Here is a 25332-nt window from a genome sequence, read left to right as displayed (position 1 = left end):
ATCCGGGGCGGCTTATTGGTGGACAAAGTTATGAAATATGTAATTCATTGAAGGTGCGGCTAATAATCCGGTGCGCCTTATAGTGCGGAAAATACGGTAGTTGAGGTCTGGAGACTGGCTAGGCCACTCCAGGACTTTCAAATGCTTCTTATTGAGCCACTCCTTCGTTGCCCGGGCGGTGTGTTTGGGATCATTGTCATGCTGGAAGACCCAGCCACGTTTCATCTTCAAAGCTCTCACTGATGGAAAGAGGTTTTGGCTCAAAATCTCACGATACATGGCCCCGTTCATTCTTTCCTTAACACGGATCAGTCGGCCTGTCCCCTCAGCAGAAAAACAGCACCAAAGCATGATGTTTCCACCCCCATGCTTCACAGTAGGTATGGTGTTCTTGGGATGCAACTCAGTATTCTTCTTCCTCCAAACACGATGAGTTGAGTTTATACCAAAAAGTTCTATTTTGGTTTCATCTGACCACATGACATTCTCCCAATCCTCTGCTGTATCATCCATGTGCTCTCTGGCAAACTTCAGACGGGCCTGGACATGCACTGGTTTAAGCAGGGGGACACGTCTGGCACTGCAGGATTTGATTCCCTGTCGGCGTAGTGTGTTACTGATGGTAACCTTTGTTACTTTGGTCCCAGCTCTCTGCAGGTCATTCACCAGGTCCCCCCCGTGTGGTTCTGGGATTTTTGCTCACCGTTCTCATGATCATTTTGACCCCACGGGATGAGATCTTGCGTGGAGCCCCAGATCGAGGGAGATTATCAGTGGTCTTGTATGTCTTCCATTTTCTGATAATTGCTCCCACAGTTGATTTTTTTCACACCAAGCTGCTTGCCTATTGTAGATTCACTCTTCACAGTCTGGTGCAGGTCTACAATTCTTTTCCTGGTGTCCTTCGACAGCTCTTTGGTCTTGGCCATAGTGGAGTTTGGAGTCTGACTGTTTGAGGCTGTGGACAGGTGTCTTTTATACAGATAACCAGTTCAAACAGGTGCCATTAATACAGGTAACAAGTGGAGGACAGAAGAGCTTCTTAAAGAAGAAGTTACAGGTCTGTGAGAGCCAGAGATCTTCCTTGTTTGAAGTGACCAAATACTTATTTTCCACCATAATTTACAAATAAATTCTGTAAAATTCCTACAATGTGAATTCCTGGATTTTTTTTTCACATTCTGTCCCTCACAGTTGAAGTGTACCTATGATGAAAATTACAGACCTCTGTCATCATTTTAAGTGGGAGAACTTGCACAATCGGTGGCTGACTAAATACTTTTTTGCCCCACTGTATATATATATATATATATATATATATATATATAAACAAAGCCCGTTTCCATGAGTTGGGAAATTGTGTTAGATGTAAATATAAACGGAATACAATGATTTGCAAATCCTTTTCAAGCCATATTCAGTTGAATATGCTACAAAGACAACATATTTGATGTTCAAACTGATGAACTTTTTTTTTTTTTTGCAAATAATCATTAACTTTAGAATTTGATGCCAGCAACACGTGACAAAGAAGTTGGGAAAGGTGGCAATAAATACTGATAAAGTTGAGGAATGCTCATCAAAGACTTATTTGGAACATCCCACAGGTGTGCAGGGCTAATTGGGAACAGGTGGGTGCCATGATTGGGTATAAAAGTAGATTCCATGAAATGCTCAGTCATTCACAAACAAGGATGGGGCGAGGGTCACCGCTTTGTCAACAAATGCGTGAGCAAATTGTTGAACAGTTTAAGAAAAACCTTTCTCAAGCAGCTATTGCAAGGAATTTAGGGATTTCACCATCTACGCTCCGTAATATCATCAAAGGGTTCAGAGAATGTGGAGAAATCACTGCACGTAAGCAGCTAAGCCCGTGACCTTCCATCCCTCAGGCTGTACTGCATCAACAAGTGACATCAGTGTGTAAAGGATATCACCACATGGGCTGAGGAACACTTCAAAAACCCACTGTCAGTAACTACAGTTGGTCGCTACATCTGTAAGTGCAAGTTAAAACTCTCCTATGCAAGGCGAAAACCGTTTATCAACAACACCCAGAAACGCCGTCGGCTTCGCTGGGCCTGAGCTCATCTAAGATGGACTGATACAAAGTGGAAAAGTGTTCTGTGGTCTGACGAGTCCACATTTCAAATTGTTTTTGGAAACTGGACCAAAGAGGAAAAGAACCATCCGGATTGTTATAGGCGCAAAGTGTAAAAGGCAACATGTGTGATGGTATGGGGGTGTATTAGTGGCCAAGACATGGGTAACTTACACATCTGTGAAGGCACCATTAATGCTGAAAGGTACATACAGCTTTTGGAGCAACATATGTTGCCATCCAAGCAACGTTACCATGGACGCCCCTGCTTATTTCAGCAAGACAATGCCAAGCCACGTGTTACATCAACGTGGCTTCATAGTAAAAGAGTGCGGGTACTATACTGGCCTCCCATTGAAAATGTGTGGCGCATTATGAAGCCTAAAATAGCACAACGGAGACCCCCGGACTGTTGAACAACTTAAGCTGTACATCAAGCAAGAATGGGAAAGAATTCCACCTGAGAAGCTTCAAAAATGTGTCTCCTCAGTTCCCAAACCTTTACTGAGTGTTGTTTAAAAGGAAAGGCCATGTAACACAGTGGTGAACATGCCCTTTCCCAACTACTTTGGCACGTGTTGCAGCCGTGAAATTCTAAGTTAATTATTATTTGCAACAAAAAAAATAAAGTTTATGAGTTTGAACATCAAATATGTTGTCTTTGTAGCATATTCAACTGAATATGGCTTGAAAAGGATTTGCAAATCATTGTATTCCGTTTATATTTACATCTAACACAATTTCCCAACTCATATGGAAACGGGGTTTGTAATTTAGTCCTTAAATAAAATAGACAACTTGTCTTTTAGTAGTAAGTAAACAAACAAAGACTCCTAATTAGTCTATGCAGTAACATATTGTGTCATTTATACACCTATTATTTTGTACACATTATGAGGGACAAACTGTAAAAAAATATATTTAATGCACTTGTTCATTTACTGTTAATATCTGCTTATTTTCTGTTTTAACATGTTCTATCAAACAAAATATTGGTATGGAGACAAGCCTAACCGAAAGTGATCAGATGAAGGTGTTTCCGTGCTTATTTAGAGCCAAACGATGTGATAAATGGGACTAATTTAGTGCATGGACACGTATAACACTCTTTAGCAAGGGAGATGTTGTCTTTCTCTGTATTCAAAATAAAGTACACATCTTTTCTTTAACGTCCTCTCATTCCCTGAATACGTGCTCACCGTCCTCAGCCAGCGTCTGCTAGATGTTGAAGGAAGCCCTCGTCACACATACCAAGACACAAAGTGTCACACACTTCCCGCAGTAAACACTCTCCTTTGTTTCCATGCTGACAAGTGGGAATTATCTTCACACATCTCATTCACATTCATGGCTGACGTCTCGACCTCTCATACATCCTCTCATGCACATGTGACTAGGCTTGCAAAACTCCGGGAATATTCAATGTTGGAAACTTTCCATGGGAATTAACGGGGAATGAATGGGAATAAACATTGAATGTGACATGCTAGATCTTGCAGCATGATTATTAGCTAAAACAACCTGATTTCATGCAAATTCAGTAGAATTTCAACCCTGCACTGTGCATTCCTCAATCACATGCACAGATAATTCCCAGTTTTACAAGCTTCTAATCTTATTCTACAGAATAAGATGGACGGTGTCCAACTTTGAATCATCCAAAAATGGTCAATATTTCCAAACTTCCCGAAGCTTAACTTCCCGTGGTAAATTTCCGGAAAGTTTCCTGAAATTTACCGGAAATTTTCCACCCCTTTGCAACCCTAACTGTGTCAAAAGTGTAGGGTTGCAAAGGGGTGGTACATTTCCGGAAACTTTCCGGAAATGTACCACTTAATCTTAAATTAAGCAGTTAGGGTTGCAAAAGGGTGGAAAGTTTCCGGTAAATTTCTGGAAACTCTCCAGAAATTTACCACGGGAAGTTAAGCTCGGGAAGTTTGTGACATGTGACACAGCAGTGTTTCCCACACATTCATTTGTTTGTGGCGGCCCGCCACGAAAGAATTACGTCCGCCACAAATGGATTTTTCGGCTTTTGACTCGCTCGACCGCTCATAAAAGCAATGGGACTGTCTGTGAGTGTACCTTGTAGTTACAACTCCGGTGCAGTAGGAGGCGGTAGCCTACTATGCATTGTAACTCTGCCAATAGCACTTAATTCACCTGGTGGGCCAGAAGAAGAAGAAGAAGACGGCGGAGTAAAAGAACGGACAGACGGGATCAAAATACGAGGGTAATATAGGTTGTAGGTAGATAAGTTATAGCTGCATCGCTCGCGGCTCGTCATATATTTAACGTTAATCCGCGATTTCACCGAGCGTTTCACTCACGGTGAGCAGCCTGACGCTGCTTCATTAACACCGCCGCTGTTGTCACGTCGCGTGTTACCATACCGACGAGCTTACGTGTCCAGGTTATAACCCTGTTGTCAATAAACACACGTGGAGACGGTGCTTCAGATACTGCATTAATAATGAAGCTAAATTGTCCACTGTCCACTGCAGCATGTGAATGCAATGAAAAGAATAAAATCTGAGCCAACCAGCTGTTAAAATGTTGTCCAGGTTAATGTTTTGGCCATTAAAGGCCCTTCATTTCAAGATTTCAACTGTGATCGGGCTTTAAACAGGTGGCTGACCTGTTCAGATGAGTGTAACTCAGGGGTGCTCACACTTTTTCTGCAGGCGAGCTACTTTTCAATTGATCAAGACGTGGGGATCTACCTCATTCATATATATCATTTATATTTACTTATTTATGAAATATATGTTTTTGTTAACAAGTTAAAGGTGTTTAATGATAATGCAAGCATGTTTAACACATATAGTTAATATTGTTCATAAATTAAAGGTGTTTAATGATAATACAAGTATGTTTAATACATATAGTTAATATTGTTAACAAGTTAAAGGTGTTTAAAGATAATGCAAGCATGTTTAACACATATTGTTAATAAATTAAAGGTGTTTAATGATAATACAAGTATGTTTAATACATATAGTTAATATTGTTAATAAATTAAAGGTGTTTAATGATAATACAAGTATGTTTAATACATATAGTTAATATTGTTAACAAGTTAAAGGTGTTTAAAGATAATACAAGTATGTTTAATACATATAGTTAATATTGTTAACAAGTTAAAGGTGTTTAAAGATAATACAAGCATGTTTAGCACATATTGTTAATAAATTAAAGGTGTTTAATGATAATACAAGTATGTTTAATACATATAGTTAATATTGTTAACAAGTTAAAGATGTTTAATGACAATACAAGCATGTTTAACACATATAGTTAATATTGTTAATAAATTAAAGGTGTTTAAAGATAATACAAGCATGTTTAACACATATAGTTAATATTGTTAACAAGTTAAAGATGTTTAAAGATAATACAAGCATGTTTAGCACATATTGTTAATAAATTAAAGGTGTTTAATAATAATACAAGTATGTTTAATACATATAATTAATATTGTTAACAAGTTAAAGATGTTTAATGACAATACAAGCATGTTTAACACATATAGTTAATATTGTTAACAAGTTAAAGGTGTTTAAAGATAATACAAGCATGTTTAGCACATATTGTTAATAAATTAAAGGTGTTTAATAATAATACAAGTATGTTTAATACATATAGTTAATATTGTTAACAAGTTAAAGGTGTTTAATGGCAATACAAGCATGTTTAAAACATATAGTTAATATTGTTAATAAATTAAAGGTGTTTAATGATAATACAAGTATGTTTAAAACATATAGTTAATATTGTTAACAAGTTAAAGGTGTTTAAAGATAATGCAAGCATGTTTAACACATATTGTTAATAAATTAAAGGTGTTTAATGATAATACAAGTATGTTTAATACATATAGTTAATATTGTTAACAAGTTAAAGATGTTTAATGACAATACAAGCATGTTTAACACATATAGTTAATATTGTTAACAAGTTAAAGGTGTTTAAAGATAATACAAGCATGTTTAACACATATAGTTAATATTGTTAACAAGTTAAAGGTGTTTAAAGATAATGCAAGCATGTTTATACATATTGTTAATAAATTAAAGGTGTTTAATGATAATACAACTTTGTTTAATACATATAGTTAATATTGTTAACAAGTTAAAGATGTTCAATGACAATACAAGCATGTTTAACACATATAGTTAATATTGTTAACAAGTTAAAGGTGTTTAAAGATAATACAAGCATGTTTAACACATATAGTTAATATTGTTAACAAGTTAAAGGTGTTTAAAAATAATACAAGCATGTTTAACACATATAGATTCCTTTCTTTCATGAAGACAAGAATATAAGTTGGTGTATTACCTGATTGTGATGACTTGCATTGATTGGAATCAGACAGTAGTGATGATAACGTCCGCATTTTCGAATGGAGGAGAAAAAAAGTCCTCCTTTCTGTCTAATACCACATGAAAGTGGTTGGCTTTTGGCATCTTATTTGTCCAGCTTCCGTACTCCTTTGTATACACTTTACAAGAAATACATTGGCGGCAAACTCCGTAGCTTGCTAGCTTGTGCACGCCAGCTTTCCGAGACTCTTATTTTGTTAGCGCAACTGTGCAACTGTGCAGTCGGTCTTTGGAGTTTTGACGACAGGTACGGCGCCAGAGTCCGTTGAAATAAAGTGTTTCTCGCCTTCCTGTCGGTAATTTTAATGAGCTAAATATGTACATAAAGTGTTGTACTTGTATTCCAACTCCCTCTTCTTCTTGGTCATCGCCGCTGCCGCCGTCACCCCCCGCCCCCACCACCACATATAGATGCCTGTCCTGTGGGAAACACTGTAGACGTATAAGATTTCATGGGATTTAGCGATTAGGAGTGACAGATTGTTTGGTAAACGTATAGCATGTTCTATATGTTATAGTTATTTGAATGACTCTTACCATAATATTAACATACCAGTTGGTTATTTATGCCTCATATAACGTACACTTATTCAGCCTGTTGTTCACTATTCTTCATTTATTTGAAATTGCCTTTCAAATGTCTATTCTTGCTGTTGGCTTTTATCAAATACATTTCCCCCCAAAATGTGACTTATACTCCAGTGCGACTTATATATGTTTTTTTCCTTCTTTACTATGCATTTTCAGCAGGTGCGACTTATACTCCGGAGCGACTTATACCGTATTTTCCGCACTATTAGCCGCACCTAAAAACCACAAATTTACTCAAAAGCTGACAGTGCGGCTTATAACCCGGTGCGCTTTATATATGGATTAATATTAAGATTCATTTTCATAAAGTTTAGGTCTCGCAACTACGGTAAACAGCCGCCATCTTTTTTCCCCGTAGAAGAGGAAGTGCTTCTTCTTCTACGGTAAGCAACCGCCAAGGTAAGCACCCGCCCCCATAGAAGAAGAAGCGCGCGGGTATTACGTTTCATTTCCTTTGTGTGTTTACATCTGTAAAGACCACAAAATGGCTCCTACTAAGCGACACACTGTGGTTCTAGCTTGCCATGCTAATGGCCAGAAACTTCCACCCATGGTGATATTCAAAAGGAAGACCTTGCCAAAAGAGAACTTTCCAGCCGGCGTCATCATAAAAGCTAACTCGAAGGGATGGATGGATGAAGAAAAGATGAGCGAGTGGTTAAGGGAAGTTTACGCGAAGAGGCCGGGTGGCTTTTTGTCACGCAGCTCCGTCCATGTTGATATACGACTCCATGCGCGCCCACATCACAGATGGTGTCAAAAAACAAGTGAAGCACACAAATACAACACTCGCCGTCATTCCGGGTGGATTAACCAAAGAACTCCAACCGCTCGATATTGGTGTCAACAAGGCATTTAAAGCATGACTGCGAACGGCGTGGGAACAATGGATGACCGAAGGCGAACACACCTTCACTAAGACAGGGAGACAGCGCCGGACGACATACGCCAACATCTGCCAGTGGATCGTAAATGCCTGGGCGGATATTTCGGTCTCAACTGTGGTCCGAGCTTTCCGGAAGGCAGGATTCACGGAACTGCTGGAAAAACAACAGCGACACTGACTCCGATGACTTCGACGAGACGGAGCCGGCCATTTTGGATCCCGTAATTCGCCCAGCTTTTTAATTCGGACACCGTAGGAGAAGAATTCGAGGGATTTATGAATGAAGAATAACTTCAGAAAGTGAGTGTTATGTTTATTTTGGCGAATCAGTAAAGAATCTGGGTATTATCTTCGACCCAACTCTCTCGTTTGAGTCACACATTAAGAGTGTTACTAAAACGGCCTTCTTTCATCTCCGTAATATCGCTAAAATTTGTTCTATTTTATCCACTAGCGACGCTGAGATCATTATTCATGCGTTCGTTACGTCTCGTCTCGACTACTGTAACGTATTATTTTCGGGTCTCCCTATGTCTAGCATTAAAAAATTACAGTTGGTACAAAATACGGCTGCTAGACTTTTGACAAGAACAAGAAAGTTTGATCATATTACGCCTATACTGTATATACACCTTTATATACATATATACCTATATATATATACCTATACTGGCTCACCTGCACTGGCTTCCTGTGCACTTAAGATGTGACTTTAAGGTTTTACTACTTACGTATAAAATACTACACGGTCTAGCTCCGTCCTATCTTGTCGATTGCATTGTACCATATGTCCCGGCAAGAAATCTGCGTTCAAAGAACTCCGGCTTATTAGTGATTCCCAGAGCCCAAAAAAAGTCTGCGGGCTATAGAGCGTTTTCTATTGGGGCTCCAGTACTATGGAATGTCCTCCCGGTAACAATTAGAGATGCTACCTCAGTAGAAGCATTTAAGTCCCATCTTAAAACTCATTTGTATACTCTAGCCTTTAAATAGCCCCCCTGTTGGACCAGTTGATCTGCCGTTTCTTTTCTTTTCTCCTCTGCTCCCCTTTTCCTTGAGGGGGGGGGGGCACAGGTCCGGTGGCCATGGATGAAGTGCTGGCTGTCTAGAGTCGGGACCCGGGGTGGACCGCTCGCCTGTGCATCGGCTGGGAACATCTCTGCGCTGCTGACCCGTCTCCGCTCGGGATGGTGTCCTGCTGGCCCCACTATGGACTGGACTCTTACTATTATGTTGGATCCACTATGGACTGGACTCTCACAATATTATGTCAGACCCACTCGACATCCATTGCTTTCGGTCTCCCCTAGAGGGGGGGGGTTACCCACATATGCGGTCCTCTCCAAGGTTTCTCATAGTCATTCACATCGACGTCCCACTGGGGTGAGTTTTTCCTTGCCCGTATGTGGGCTTTGTACCGAGGATGTCGTTGTGGCTTGTGCAGCCCTTTGAGACACTTGTGATTTAGGGCTATATAAATAAAGATTGATTGATTGATTGACCATCACGGCACGCATGACGCTGACAAGCGCCATTCATATAAAACCCGCGTGCCGCACCAGCAATCACATTCTTTATTAAGGTGTGGGCAGCGTGTCTGAGACCCTTGGTTTATACATAGCACAAAGCAAAAAAAAACTTTGTATGGCTCCCATTTTTTCTATAATTTGTGAAACTGGTCAAAATGGCTCTTTGACTGGTAAAGGTTGCCGACCCCTGGACTAGACGTATAAGATTTCATGGGATTTAGCGATTAGGAGTGACAGATTGTAAAGCATGTTCTATATGTTATAGTTATTTGAATGACTCTTACCATAATATTAACATACCAGTTGGTTATTTATGCCTCATATAACGTACACTTATTCAGCCTGTTGTTCACTATTCTTCATTTATTTGAAATTGCCTTTCAAATGTCTATTCTTGCTGTTGGCTTTTATCAAATACATTTCCCCCCAAAATGTGACTTATACTCCAGTGCGACTTATATATGTTTTTTCCTTCTTTACTATGCATTTTCGGCAGGTGCGACTTATACTCCGGAGCGACTTATACCGTATTTTCCGCACTATTAGCCGCACCTAAAAACCACAAATTTACTCAAAAGCTGACAGTGCGGCTTATAACCCGGTGCGCTTTATATATGGATTAATATTAAGATTCATTTTCATAAAGTTTAGGTCTCGCAACTACGGTAAACAGCCGCCATCTTTTTTCCCCGTAGAAGAGCTTAAGATGGCGGCGCCCTGATGGCAGCGGCTTGCAGACGCTCTTGGAAGTGTAGAGCGATTTGGCAAAAATACCCGTCAATTTCTGTCTATTTCATGGCTGGCTCACAGCGTGGACACTTCGTGATCACATACGACCGACAGACGATTCTGGATGTGGATAGATCGGGCCGTTATAGGCTGAAAGATGCGGGTACTTTCGACCTCCTCGCTAGCATGGGGATTCTTCGCTGGCTACATCCAGCGGCCTCGAAAGCAGCGGAGTTAAGTGCCAGCGAGGACCGTCAACGGAAGACACGTAAGCGGTGTGAGCGGAAGCAGAAGCGGGGATGCCGAGCGGGGCTAACAACAAAGCGAAAGGCTAATCCTCAAAGAAGCGCTAGTCCGGGTGATAAGTTAGTTAAAATAGAACTAGCCAGCGCCAGGCTGGATAATACCTGCACACATAGCAACTATTTTACAACAATACACAACTCAAAAAATGTTTTTTCTGTGTCAGAAGTAGACATGCACTCTACTGAGGTGGCAAGTTATGATGCGTTCGGTTTATCACAACATCAAGCAAACAATCGGAAAATTCCCGTCATATCAATTCCTAGATATGGTCGAAATTATTTAAATTGCACTACACATAATAAACACAACATTATTAATATTGCTACTACGGATAATTTCAACAAAAACTCCTCAAAACAGCCCACTACCTATAATATGGGCTTCTTAAACATAAGATCATTATCTTCCAAAACGCTATTAGTTAATGAGGTCATTAGAGACAATAATCTTGACGTTATTGGTCTCGCCGAGACCTGGCTCAAACCAGACGATTTCTTTGCGCTGGGTGAGGCGTCTCCTCCTGGCTATGCGGGAGCGCATATTGCCCGTCCCATTAAAAGGGGTGGGGGAGTTGCACTCATCCACAATAAAAACTTTAATCTTACCCCGAACCTAAATAATAAATATAACTCGTTTGAGATGCTTACTATGAGGTTTGTCACACCGCTGCCTCTCCACCTGGCTGTTATCTACGGCCCCCCAGGACCCAATTCGGACTTCATCAGTGAATTTTCAGAGTTCGTTGCTGATTTAGTGACGCACGCCGACAATATAATCATAATGGGGGACTTTAATATCCATATGAATACCCCATCGGACCCTCAGTGCATGGCGCTCCAGACTATAATTGATAGCTGTGGTCTTACACAAATAATAAATGAACCTACGCATCGCAACGGAAATACGATAGATCTAGTGCTGGTCAGGGGTGTCACCACCTCCAAAGTTACGATACTCCCGTATACTAAAGTAATGTCCGATCATTACCTTATAAAATTTGAAGTTCTGACTCATTGTCAACAAACTAATAATAATAACTACTATAGCAGCCGCAACATTAATGCTGCCACAACGATGACTCTTGCTGGCCTACTGCCTTCGGTAATGGCACCATTCCCAAATTATGTCGGCTCTATTGATAACCTCACTAACAACTTTAACAACGCCCTGCGCGACACCATTGATAGTATAGCACCGCTAAAGCTTAAAAGAGCCCCTAAAAGGCGCACCCCATGGTTTACAGAAGAAACTAGAGCCCATAAATTATCATGTAGAAAGCTGGAACGCAAATGGCGCGCTACTAAACTTGAGGTTTTCCATCAAGCATGGAGTGATAGTTTAATAACTTATAAACACATGCTTACCCTAGCTAAAGCTAAATATTACTCAAATCTCATCCACCTCAACAAAAATGATCCGAAATTTTTGTTTAGTACAGTAGCATCGCTAACCCAACAAGGGACTCCTCCCAGTAGCTCCACCCACTCAGCAGATGATTTTATGAATTTCTTTAATAAGAAAATTGAACTCATTAGAAAGGAGATTAAAGACAATGCATTGCAGCTACAACTGGGTTCTATTAACACAGATACAACTGTATCTACGAAGGATACCGCCCTCCAAAATAGTTTCTCTCTCTTTGATGAAATAACATTAGAGGAATTGTTAAGATGTGTTAAGGGGACAAAACAAACAACATGTTTACTTGACCCATTTCCTGGGAAACTTATTAAGGAGCTTTTTGTATTATTAGGTCCATCAGTGCTAAATATTATAAACTTATCACTTTCCTCTGGCACTGTTCCACTAGCATTCAAAAAAGCGGTTATTCATCCTTTGCTCAAAAGACCTAACCTCGATCCTGACCTCATGGTAAACTACCGACCGGTGTCCCACCTTCCGTTTATCTCGAAAATCCTCGAAAAAATTGTCGCACAGCAGCTAAATGAACACTTAGTGTCTAACAATCTCTGTGAACCTTTTCAATCCGGTTTCAGGGCAAATCACTCTACGGAGACAGCCCTCGCAAAAATGACTAATGATCTACTGCTAACGATGGATTCTGATGCGTCATCTATGTTGCTGCTTCTTGATCTTAGCGCTGCTTTCCATACCGTCCATCATAATATTTTATTAGAGCGTATCAAAACACGTATTGGTATGTCAGACTTAGCCTTGTCGTGGTTTAACTCTTATCTTACTGACAGGATGCAATGCGTCTCCCATAATAATGTGACCTCGGACTATGTTAAGGTAACGTGCAGAGTTCCTCAGGGTTTGGTTCTTGGCCCTGCACTCTGTAGTATTTACATGCTGCCGCTAGGCGACATCATACGCAAATACGGTGTTAGCTTTCATTGTTATGCTGATGACAGCCAACTCTACATGCCCCTAAAGCTGACCAACACGCCGGATTGTAGTCAGCTGGAGGCGTGTCTTAATGAAATTAAACAATGGATGTCCGCTAACTTCTTGCAACTCAACACTAAGAAAACGGAAATGCTGATTATCGGTCCTGCTAAACACCGACATTTATTTAATAATACCACCTTAACATTTGACAACCAAACAATTACACAAGGCGAATCAGTAAAGAATCTGGGTATTATCTTCCACCCAACTCTCTCCTTTGAGTCACACATTAAGAGTGTTACTAAAACGGCCTTCTTTCATCTCCGTAATATCGCTAAAATTCGTTCCATTTTGTCCACTAGCGACGCTGAGATCATTATTCATGCGTTCGTTACGTCTCGTCTCGATTACTGTAACGTATTATTTTGGGGTCTCCCTATGTCTAGCATTAAAAGATTACAGTTGGTACAAAATGCGGCTGCTAGACTTTTGACAAGAACAAGAAAGTTTGATCATATTACGCCTATACTGTATACACCTTTATATACATATATACCTATATATACAGGTAAAAGCCAGTAAATTAGAATATTTTGAAAAACTTGATTTATTTCAGTAATTGCATTCAAAAGGTGTAACTTGTACATTATATTTATTCATTGCACACAGACTGATGCTTTCAAATGTTTATTTCATTTAATTTTGATGATTTGAAGTGGCAACAAATGAAAATCCAAAATTCCGTGTGTCACAAAATTAGAATATTACTTAAGGCTAATACAAAAAAGGGATTTTTAGAAATGTTGGCCAACTGAAAAGTATGAAAATGAAAAATATGAGCATGTACAATACTCAATACTTAATTGGAGCTCCTTTTGCCTCAATTACTGCGTTAATGCGGCGTGGCATGGAGTCGATGAGTTTCTGGCACTGCTCAGGTGTTATGAGAGCCCAGGTTGCTCTGATAGTGGCCTTCAACTCTTCTGCGTTTTTGGGTCTGGCATTCTGCATCTTCCTTTTCACAATACCCCACAGATTTTCTATGGGGCTAGGGTCAGGGGAGTTGGCGGGCCAATTTAGAACAGAAATACCATGGTCCGTAAACCAGGCACGGGTAGATTTTGCGCTGTGTGCAGGCGCCAAGTCCTGTTGGAACTTGAAATCTCCATCTCCATAGAGCAGGTCAGCAGCAGGAAGCATGAAGTGCTCTAAAACTTGCTGGTAGACGGCTGCGTTGACCCTGGATCTCAGGAAACAGAGTGGACCGACACCAGCAGATGACATGGCACCCAAAACCATCACTGATGGTGGAAACTTTACACTAGACTTCAGGCAACGTGGATCCTGTGCCTCTCCTGTCTTCCTCCAGACTCTGGGACCTCGATTTCCAAAGGAAATGCAAAATTTGCATGGTTGGGTGATGGTTTGGGGTGCCATGTCATCTGCTGGTGTCGGTCCACTCTGTTTCCTGAGATCCAGGGTCAACGCAGCCGTCTACCAGCAAGTTTTAGAGCACTTCATGCTTCCTACTGCTGACCTGCTCTATGGAGATGGAGATTTCAAGTTCCAACAGGACTTGGCGCCTGCACACAGCGCAAAATCTACCCGTGCCTGGTTTACGGACCATGGTATTTCTGTTCTAAATTGGCCCGCCAACTCCCCTGACCTTAGCCCCATAGAAAATCTGTGGGGTATTGTGAAAAGGAAGATGCAGAATGCCAGACCCAAAAACGCAGAAGAGTTGAAGGCCACTATCAGAGCAACCTGGGCTCTCATAACACCTGAGCAGTGCCAGAAACTCATCGACTCCATGCCACGCCGCATTAACGCAGTAATTGAGGCAAAAGGAGCTCCAACCAAGTATTGAGTATTGTACATGCTCATATTTTTCATTTTCATACTTTTCAGTTGGCCAACATTTCTAAAAATCCCTTTTTTGTATTAGCCTTAAGTAATATTCTAATTTTGTGACACACGGAATTTTGGATTTTCATTTGTTGCCACTTCAAATCATCAAAATTAAATGAAATAAACATTTGAATGCATCAGTCTGTGTGCAATGAATAAATATAATGTACAAGTTACACCTTTTGAATGCAATTACTGAAATAAATCAAGTTTTTCAAAATATTCTAATTTACTGGCTTTTACCTGTATATATATATACTGGCTCACCTGCACTGGCTTCCTGTGCACTTAAGATGTGACTTTAAGGTTTTACTACTTACGTATAAAATACTACACGGTCTAGCTCCGTCCTATCTTGTCGATTGCATTGTACCATATGTCCCGGCAAGAAATCTGCGTTCAAAGAACTCCGGCTTATTAGTGATTCCCAGAGCCCAAAAAAAGTCTGCGGGCTATAGAGCGTTTTCTATTGGGGCTCCAGTACTATGGAATACCCTCCCGGTAACAATTAGGGATGCTACCTCAGTAGAAGCATTTAAGTCCCATCTTAAAACTCATTTGTATACTCTAGCCTTTAAATAGCCCCCCTGTTAGACCAGTTGATCTGCCGTTTCTTTTCTTTTCTCCTCTGCTCCCCTTTTCCTTGAGGGGGGGGGGGGGGCACAGGTCCGGTGGCCATGGATGAAGTGCTGGCTGTCCAGAGTCGGGACCCGGGGTGGACCGCTCGCCTGTGCATCGGCTGGGAACATCTCTGCGCTGCTGACCCGTCTCCGCTCGGGATGGTGTCCTGCTGGCCCCACTATGGACTGGACTCTTACTATTATGTTGGATCCACTATGGACTGGACTCTCACAATATTATGTCAGACCCACTCGACATCCATTGCTTTCGGTCTCCCCTAGAGGGGGGGGGGGGGGGGGGGGGTTACCCACATATGCGGTCCTCTCCAAGGTTTCTCATAGTCATTCACATCGACGTCCCACTGGGGTGAGTTTTTCCTTGCCCGTATGTGGGCTTTTGTACCGAGGATGTCGTTGTGGCTTGTGCAGCCCTTTGAGACACTTGTGATTTAGGGCTATATAAATAAAGATTGATTGATTGATTGATTGTTTGATTGTGTGTTGTGACATTAACGTTCGAGCAACATTAAGTTATTGCTATTGCTCTGCACTATTTTGAATTTTACTATGTTTGTGATTGCACATTTGCACATTTGCGTACATTTTGGGAGTGAACAGAGTTGTTAGAACGCTGGTTTTTAATATATTATTAAAGTTTAACCAGAGGTGGGTAGTAACGCGCTACATTTACTCCGTTACATGTACTTGAGTAACTTTTGGGATAAATTGTACTTCTAAGAGTAGTTTTAATGCAACATACTTTTACTTTTACTTGAGTATATTTATAGAGAAGAAACGCTACTTTTACTCCGCTACTTTTATCTACATTCAGCTCGCTACTCGCTACTAATTTTTATCGATCTGTTAATGCACGCTTTGTTTGTTTTGGTCTGTCAGACAGACCTTCATAGTGCCTGCGTTTCAACAAATACAGTCACTGGTGACGTTCACTCCGTTCCACCAATCAGATGCAGTCACTGGTGACGTTGGACCAATCAAACAGAGCCAGGGGTCACATGACCTGACTTAAACAAGTTGAAAAACTTATTCGGGTGTTACCATTTAGTGGTCAATTGTACGGAATTTGTACTGTACTGTGCAATCTACTAATAAAAGTTCCAATCAATCAATCAAAAGTGTGAAGGAAAAAAGACCCTTTTTTATTTCAACCGTACATCCCGTCAAAAGCCTAAAGACTGACTGCACAGTTCCTGTCTTCACAATAAAAGTGCCGCTCCATCGCGCCTGCGCTTTCAAAATAAGAGTCTCCGAAAGCCAGCGCAAACAAGCTAGCAAGCTACGGAGTTTGCCGCCAATGTATTTCTTGTAAAGTGTATAAAAACGAATATGGAAGCTGGACATATAAGATGCCAAAAACCAACCACTTTCATGTGGTATTGGACAGAAAGGAGGAACTTTTTTTCTCCTCCATTTGAAAACGTGGACGTTTGTCATCACTACTGTCTGATTACAATCAATGCAAGTCATCAGAATCAGGTAATACACCAACTTATATTCTTGTCTTCATGAAAGAAAGGAATCTATATGTGTTAAACATGCATGTATATTCATTAAAACACCTTTAACATGTAAACAAAAACGGCAAAAAATATATATATAAATTATATATTGTATATATCAATGTATGTATATATATATAAATAAATATATATATATATATATATGTATATGTGTGTGTGTATATATGTGTGTGTGTGTGTGTATGTATATATATATATATATATATATATATATATATATATATATATATATATATATATATATATATATATATATATATATATGTATATATATATATATATATATATATATGATATGTGTGTGTATGTTACTCATCAGTTACTCAGTACTTGAGTAGTTTTTTCACAACATACTTTTTACTTTTACTCAAGTAAATATTTGGGTGACTACTCCTTACTTTTACTTGAGTAATAAATCTCTAAAGTAACAGTACTCTTACTTGAGTACAATTTCTGGCTACTCTACCCACCTCTGAGTTTAACTGACCTATCTGACTGTTTTTTTGACATTCCCTTTAGCGCAGTTAGATGCGGCTTATAACACGGGGCGCCTTATGGTGCGGAAAATACGGTACTCCGAAAAATACGGTAGTTGAAATAAAATACCCCTCATTTTTGTATTTTTTTTCTTTCTTGTTTTTGAACACTGACTTTTTGCAGTGTAGACTATCTGATAATGAAGCTGCCGGCACAATCAAACATGACCTGATTGCCTTCAGCACAAACAATTAAGCCCTTTTTCGCTCCTTAATGAGGAGATTTTGATGAGATTGACAGAAGCCATGAAGAAACGTTGCGATGTGGCGGCGGTCGGGACAATGAGGCGTTCAAGTAACCACCTTGTTAAGGCGATGGCACTGTCTGCTTGTGTGTGTGTGTGTGTGTGTTTATGTGCGTGTGTGTGTGTGTTTGCAGCGACCGGCTCAGACAGCTGGCGTCGTCCTCGCCCATGCAGGTTCAGTAGCGAGCTGTCACTTGCAGCGCGATGGATGGCCTATAAATAACTCGGGTGCGAGCGTACAAACATGGCAGTCGATGCCGCGTTCAAACAGATGTTGCCGAGCCAAAAAAGGAAGGTGGCGTTTGATCAAGTCCAACATAAGACGTGCAAGCTGGAATTGTAAAGTGATGGACTTCGCTCGATTTGGACTCCACTTCATCTGACGTTGATACGTGACGCAGTGTTCACCAAAGTGATGCGTTTTGAGTACCGTATTTTCCGCACCATAAGGCGCCCTGGGTTATAAGCCGCGCCTTCAATGAACGGCATATTTCAAAACTTTGTCCACCTATAAGCCGCCCCGTGTTGTAAGCCGCATCTAACTGCGCTAAAGGAATGTCAAAAAAACAGTCAGATAGGTCAGTCAAACTTTAATAATATATTAAAAACCAGCGTGATGTGGGCGCGCATGGAGTCGTATATCAACATGGACGGAGCTGCGTGAAAAAAGCCACCCGGCCTCTTCGCGTAAACTTAAACTTCCCTTAACCACTCGCTCATCTTTTCTTCATCCATCCATCCCTTCGAGTTAGCTTTTATGATGACGCCGGCTGGAAAGGTCTCTTTTGGCAAGGTCTTCCTTTTTGAATATCACCATGGGTGGAAGTTTCTGGCCATTAGCATGGCAAGCTAGAACCACAGTGAAGGATGACTTCTCATTCCCTGTGGTGCGAATATTCACCGTACGTGCTCCCGTTGTATCCACAGTGCGGTTCACAGGAATATCAAAAGTCAGTGGAACCTCGTCCATGTTGATAATGTTCTCTGGCCGGATCTTTTTTTTCAGCTATCTTGTTTTTACAATATGCACGGAAAGTAGCCAGCTTTTCTTGAAAGTCTTTAGGCAGTTGCTGTGAAATAGTAGTCCGTGTGCGGATGGAGAGATTGCGTCTTTTCATGAACCGGAAACCTGTCGCTTAGTAGGAGCCATTTTGTGGTCTTTACAGATGTAAACACACAAAGGAAATGAAACGTAATATCCGCGCGCTTCTTCTTCTTCTACGCGGGCGGGTGGTTGCTTACAGTAGAAGAAGCGCTTCCTGTTCTATGGGGGCGGGTGCTTACCTTGGCGGTTGCTTGCGTAGAAGAAGAAGCACTTCCTCTTCTACGGGGAAAAAAGATGGCGGCTGTTTACCGTAGTTGCGAGACCGAAACTTTATGAAAATGAATCTTAATATTAATCCATATATAAAGCGCACCGGGTTATAAGCCGCACTGTCAGCTTTTGAGAAAATTTGTGGTTTTTAGGTGCGGCTAATAGTGTGGAAAATACGGTAATATCTCTGGCATCTCGGAGGCGGGTTTGGGCTCCTTATTTCGTAAAACTGAAGTGAGGGACTCACAATTTCAGCTTACATGCGAGAACTCATCTTTCTCTGCAATGAACCGCAGCTCCCCCAGCGCAGGCAGCACTCGTGCGGGCCCACACAACACCACGAAACCATTAGCGCATTTTTCAGACTATAAGGCGCACTTAAAATCCTTTCATTTGGTGCGCCTTATAACTCAGTGCGCCTAACGTACGGAATAATTCCGGTTGTGCTTACCGACCTCAAAGCTATTTTATTTGGTACATGGTGTAATGACAAGTGTGACCAGTAGATGGCAGTCACACATAAGAGATACGTGTAGACTGCGATACGATGGCAGTCACACATAAGAGATACGTGTAGACTGCAATATGATGGCAGTCACACATAAGAGATACGTGTAGACTGCAATATGATGGCAGTCACACACAAGAGGTACGCGTAGACTGCAATACGATGGCAGTCACACATAAGATACGTGTAGACTCCAATACGATGGCAGTCACACATAAGAGATACATGTAGACTGTAGTACGATGGCAGTCACACATAAGAGATATGTATAAACTGCAATACAATGGCAGTCACACATAAGAGATACGTGTAGACTGCAATATGATGGCAGTCACACATAAGAGATACGTGAAGACTGCATTATGATGGCAGTCACACATAAGAGATACGTGTAGACTGCAATATGATGGCAGTCACACATAAGAGATACGTGAAGACTGCATTATGATGGCAGTCACACATAAGAGATACGTGTAGACTGTAATATGATGGCAGTCACACATAAGAGATACATGTAGGCTGCAATACGATGGCAGTCACACATAAGAGATACGTGTAGACCGAATATGATGGCAGTCACACATAAGAGATACGTGTGGACTGCAATACAATGGCAGTCACACATAAGAGATACGTGTAGACTGCACTATGATGGCAGTCACACATAAGAGATACGTGTAGACTGTGATACGATGGCAGTCACACATAGGAGATACGTGTAGACTGCAATATGATGGCAGTCACACATAAGAGATACGTGTAGACTGCAATACGATGGCAGTCACACATAAGAGATACATGTAGACTGTAATACGATGGCAGTCACACATATGATATACGTGTAGACTGCAATATGATGGCAGTCACACATAGGAGATACGTGTAGACCGTACTATGATGGCAGTCACACATAAGAGATACGTGTAGACTGCAATATGATGGCAGTCACACATAAAAGATACGTGTAGACTGCAATATGATAGCAGTCACACATAAGAGATACGTGAAGACTGCATTATGATGGCAGTCACACATAAGAGATACGTGTAGACTGTAATATGATGGCAGTCACACATAAGAGATACATGTAGGCTGCAATACGATGGCAGTCACACATAAGAGATACGTGTAGACTGCAATATGATGGCAGTCACACATAAGAGATACATATAGACTGCAATAAGATGGCAGTCACACATTAGGGATATGTGTAGACTGCAATATGATGGCAGTCACACATTAGAGATACGTGTAGACTGCAAAATGATGGCAGTCACACATAAGAGATACGTGTAGACTGCAATATGATGGCAGTCACACATAAGAGATATGTGTAGACTGCAATATGATGGCAGTCACACATAAGAGATACATGTAGACTGCAATATGACTCAAGTAAAAAACACCAACATTTTATAAGTTCCATTGAAAATATAGAACATTACACACGGCGCTCTAAAATCGATCAAAATGTTTTAGTAGGACTTTGGTAAGCTATGAAGCCACACCGCTTGATGGATTGTACTGTGCTTCAACATAGGAGTATTATTATGCTGTGTGTATAAGGTAAGACATATTATCTGGTGTTTTGTTTCGCAATATTATGCAAAAGCAACTTTTCTTACCTTCTGGTACCCGCTGATCTGTATTTGGGATCTGCATAAGTCATGAAAATATGTGCGCGTCCGCCTCTGTAGTCCGTGGTCGATAAGTTTCTACATTTTCTCTATCTTCTTGTTATGTGACATTCATCCTCCACTGTTGCCATTTCTAATATAAAGTAGTGTAAAGTTCTTACTTATATCTGTCAGTAAACTCACCATGAAAGCACTAAAACATACCGGTGTCGTGAGTTTACATTATTCACCCAAGGAACTTTAGTTATTAGAGTTTTTTTCCACGGGACACATTTCGGACGTTGTTGTTGCACTAGTGAGCCACGGATGAGGAGATGCTGCTCCGTTATTGATTGAAGTAAAGTCTGAATGTCATTAAAACAGTTAGCGCCTATTTAGTGCTTATTTACGTGGCCATGGAGCCACGTAAATAAGACCCGCCCACAAAACGGCGCATCCTAAAGCGACTGTCAGAGTTTGTTGATCTGGTGATGCATGCAGACAGTATAATTATAATGGGGGAATTTAATATCCATATGAATACCCCATCATTTGAGGTGCTTACTATGAGGTCTGTCACACTGCTACCTCTCTATCTGGCTGTTATCTAGTCGCCCCGCGGGGCCTATTAGGACTTTATCAGCGATATTGCTGAGTTTGTTGTTTGAAGTAAAGTCTGATTGTCATTAAAACAGTTAGTGCCATCTTTTGACACTTCTTCCACTCTACACAGCTACAACAAAGATGACGGGGAGAAGACGCTGTCGAAGTGGAGGCACGTAAATAAGACCCGCCCACAAAACAGCGCATCCTGAAGCGACTGTCAGAGTTTGTTGATCTAGTGATGCACGCAGACAGTATAATTATAATGGGGGATTTTAATATCCATATGAATACCCCATCATTTGAGGTGCTTACTATGAGGTCTGTCACACTGCTACCTCTCTATCTGGCTGTTATCTAGTCGCCCCGCGGGGCCTATTAGGACTTTATCAGCGATATCGCTGAGTTTGTTGTTTGAAGTAAAGTCTGAATGTCATTAAAACAGTTAGTGCCATCTTTTGACACTTCTTCCACCCTTGTCCTTGCACGCTACACCGCTACAACAAAGATGACGGGGAGAAGACGCTGTCGAAGTGGAGGCACGTAAATAAGACCCGCCCACAAAACAGCGCATCCTGAAGCGATTGTCAGAGTTTGTTGATCTAGTGATGCACGCAGACAGTATAATTATAATGGGGGATTTTAATATCCATATGAATACCCCATCATTTGAGGTGCTTACTACGAGGTCTGTACCTCGCTAGTCACCTGTGCTACAATAATGGCGGTGTGTGGAGTGATTTTAGTCAATAGAATGACTACTCTAAAGTATACGTACGTCCTTTTACCTTCTATGTCATTCTGCCTTGACAAAATGGACGTGATGGAAAGGTTGAGGGCTGTACTCACCATGTAGGCCATCCTCCGGGAGGTCGACGTCCAGCATGAGGTCGTCATCGTCCCGTGGTCCTGGAGGGGGCAGGTTGTTCAGGATGTCCTAGGAATCACAAACAAATTGGAAAGCTCATTGCAGGACAATTATTGGGCTTCAAAATATTTATATACAAGTATATTTTTTGCGGCCTCCGTTTTTAGCGTCACAGTTTAGCATCAAACTGATGATTTGCATTCAGGTAGTTGGCGTGTCGTATATTTAGTAATATTTCTAATTCTCTCTTTTTAATCTGGTGTGTTTGTGGAGCCACTAGAGGGAGCCATTGTACCACCAGTGGCACTCACACCACATTTTGAGAAGCAATTAAACTATTTTATGGGTTCTTAACCGTTTTGATCTCGGGTCCCAAATTTTCGTTAATCACAAACATTATTATCAAGGCTTAGGTCAGGCTGATTACGAAAACAAATACCATAAAAAACGAGGAAAAATAAATTAACATTATATATGTATACAGAACCCTAGAACCCGTTGGTGGACACCGGCGGTGAGGGATGCCGTCAAGCTGAAGAAGGAGTCCTATCGGGTTCTTTTGGCTCATAGGACTCCTGAGGCAGCGGACAGGTACCGACAGGCCAAGCGGTGTGCGGCTTCAGCGGTCGCAGAGGCAAAAACTCGGACATGGGAGGAGTTCGGGGAAGCCATGGAAAACGACTTCCGGACGGCTTCGAAGCAATTCTGGACCACCATCCGCCGCCTCAAGAAGGGGAAGCAGTGCAGTGTCAACACCGTGTATGGCGGGGATGGTGTTCTGCTGACCTCGACTGCGTGGAGGGAATACTTCAAAGACCTCCTCAATCCCACCAACACGTCTTCCTATGAGGAAGCAGTGCCTGGGGAATCTGTGGTGGGCTCTCCTATTTCTGGGGCTGAGGTTGCCGAGGTAGTTAAAAAGCTCCTCGGTGGCAAGGCCCCAGGGGTAGATGAGATCCGCCCGGAGTTCCTTAAGGCTCTGGATGCTGTGGGGCTGTCTTGGTTGACAAGACTCTGCAGCATCGCGTGGACATCGTGGGCGGTACCTCTGGATTGGCAGACCGGGGTGGTGGTTCCTCTCTTTAAGAAGGGGAACCGGAGGGTGTGTTCTAACTATCGTGGGATCACACTCCTCAGCCTTCCCGGTAAGGTCTATTCAGGTGTACTGGAGAGGAGGCTACGCCGGATAGTCGAACCTCGGATTCAGGAGGAACAGTGTGGTTTTCGTCCTGGTCGTGGAACTGTGGACCAGCTCTATACTCTCGGCAGGGTCCTTGAGGGTGCATGGGAGTTTGCCCAATCAGTCTACATGTGTTTTGTGGACTTGGAGAAGGCATTCGACCGTGTCCCTCGGGAAGTCCTGTGGGGAGTGCTCAGAGAGTATGGGGTTTCGGACTGTCTGATTGTGGCGGTCCGCTCCCTGTATGATCAGTGCCAGAGCTTGGTCCGCATTGCCGGCAGTAAGTCGGACACTTTTCCAGTGAGGGTTGGACTCCGCCAAGGCTGCCCTTTGTCACCGATTCTGTTCATAACTTTTATGGACAGAATTTCTAGGCGCAGTCAAGGCGTTGAGGGGATCTGGTTTGGTGGCTGCAGGATTAGGTCTCTGCTTTTTGCAGATGATGTGGTCCTGATGGCTTCATCTGGCCAGGATCTTCAGCTCTCACTGGATCGGTTCGCAGCCGAGTGTGAAGCGACTGGGATGAGAATCAGCACCTCCAAGTCCGAGTCCATGGTTCTCGCCCGGAAAAGGGTGGAGTGCCATCTCCGGGTTGGGGAGGAGATCTTGCCCCAAGTGGAGGAGTTCAAGTACCTCGGAGTCTTGTTCACGAGTGAGGGAAGAGTGGATGGTGAGATCGACAGGCGGATCGGTGCGGCGTCTTCAGTAATGCGGACGCTGTATCGATCCGTTGTGGTGAAGAAGGAGCTGAGCCGGAAGGCAAAGCTCTCAATTTACCGGTCGATCTACGTTCCCATCCTCACCTATGGTCATGAGCTTTGGGTTATGACCGAAAGGACAAGATCACGGGTACAAGCGGCCGAAATGAGTTTCCTCCGTCGGGTGGCGGGTCTCTCCCTTAGAGATAGGGTGAGAAGCTCTGCCATCCGGGAGGAGCTCAAAGTAAAGCCGCTGCTCCTCCACATGGAGAGGAGCCAGATGAGGTGGTTCGGGCATCTGGTCAGGATGCCACCCGAACGCCTCCCTAGGGAGGTGTTTAGGGCACGTCCGACCGGTAGGAGGCCACGGGGAAGACCCAGGACACGTTGGGAAGACTATGTCTCCCGGCTGGCCTGGGAACGCCTCGGGGTCCCACAGGAAGAGCTGGACGAAGTGGCTGGGGAGAGGGAAGTCTGGGCTTCCCTGCTTAGGCTGCTGCCCCCGCGACCCGACCTCGGATAAGCGGAAGAAGATGGATGGATGGATGGATATGTATACAGTATATATATCTGTTTATATTCTTTTATTTTATTTCCGATTATTATTATTAATAATGTATTATTATTTCTTTTTTTAAATTATTTCTTTTTTCTTTATTTAATTGATGTATTTGTAAATACTATTTTGTTTCTCTGCTGTTTCTTTCTTTTTTGTGGGGGGGGGGGGGGTGGTAAGGTTGGGATATAAACAAAAAAATATATTTTGATATTTAGGGCAGACAACAGATATATGATGGATGTGAATATGATTTAAT

At 41.9% G+C, this 25332-nt stretch overlaps 1 protein-coding gene across 7 annotated transcripts in view; it reads right to left on the bottom strand.

The window, feature by feature from the left end:
* ccser2a (coiled-coil serine-rich protein 2a) overlaps positions 1-25332 on the bottom strand; it is a 150217-nt gene that overhangs the window by 77231 nt on the left and 47654 nt on the right. For all 7 annotated transcript variants that reach the window (XR_009816005.1, XM_061968487.1, XM_061968495.1 and 4 more), the window contains one exon: positions 22621-22708. Coding sequence is in view for 6 of the 7 variants with exons in the window: in XM_061968487.1 (XP_061824471.1) it covers positions 22621-22708 (88 nt within the window). In the remaining variant the exon portion in view is untranslated. The remainder of the gene's footprint in view (positions 1-22620; positions 22709-25332) is intronic.

This window comes from Nerophis lumbriciformis, linkage group LG02 (assembly GCF_033978685.3).
Source record: "Nerophis lumbriciformis linkage group LG02, RoL_Nlum_v2.1, whole genome shotgun sequence".
NCBI lineage: Eukaryota > Metazoa > Chordata > Actinopteri > Syngnathiformes > Syngnathidae > Nerophis > Nerophis lumbriciformis.
Note: the sequence above shows the minus strand (reverse complement) of the source record. Positions and strands in the feature narration are given on the sequence as shown.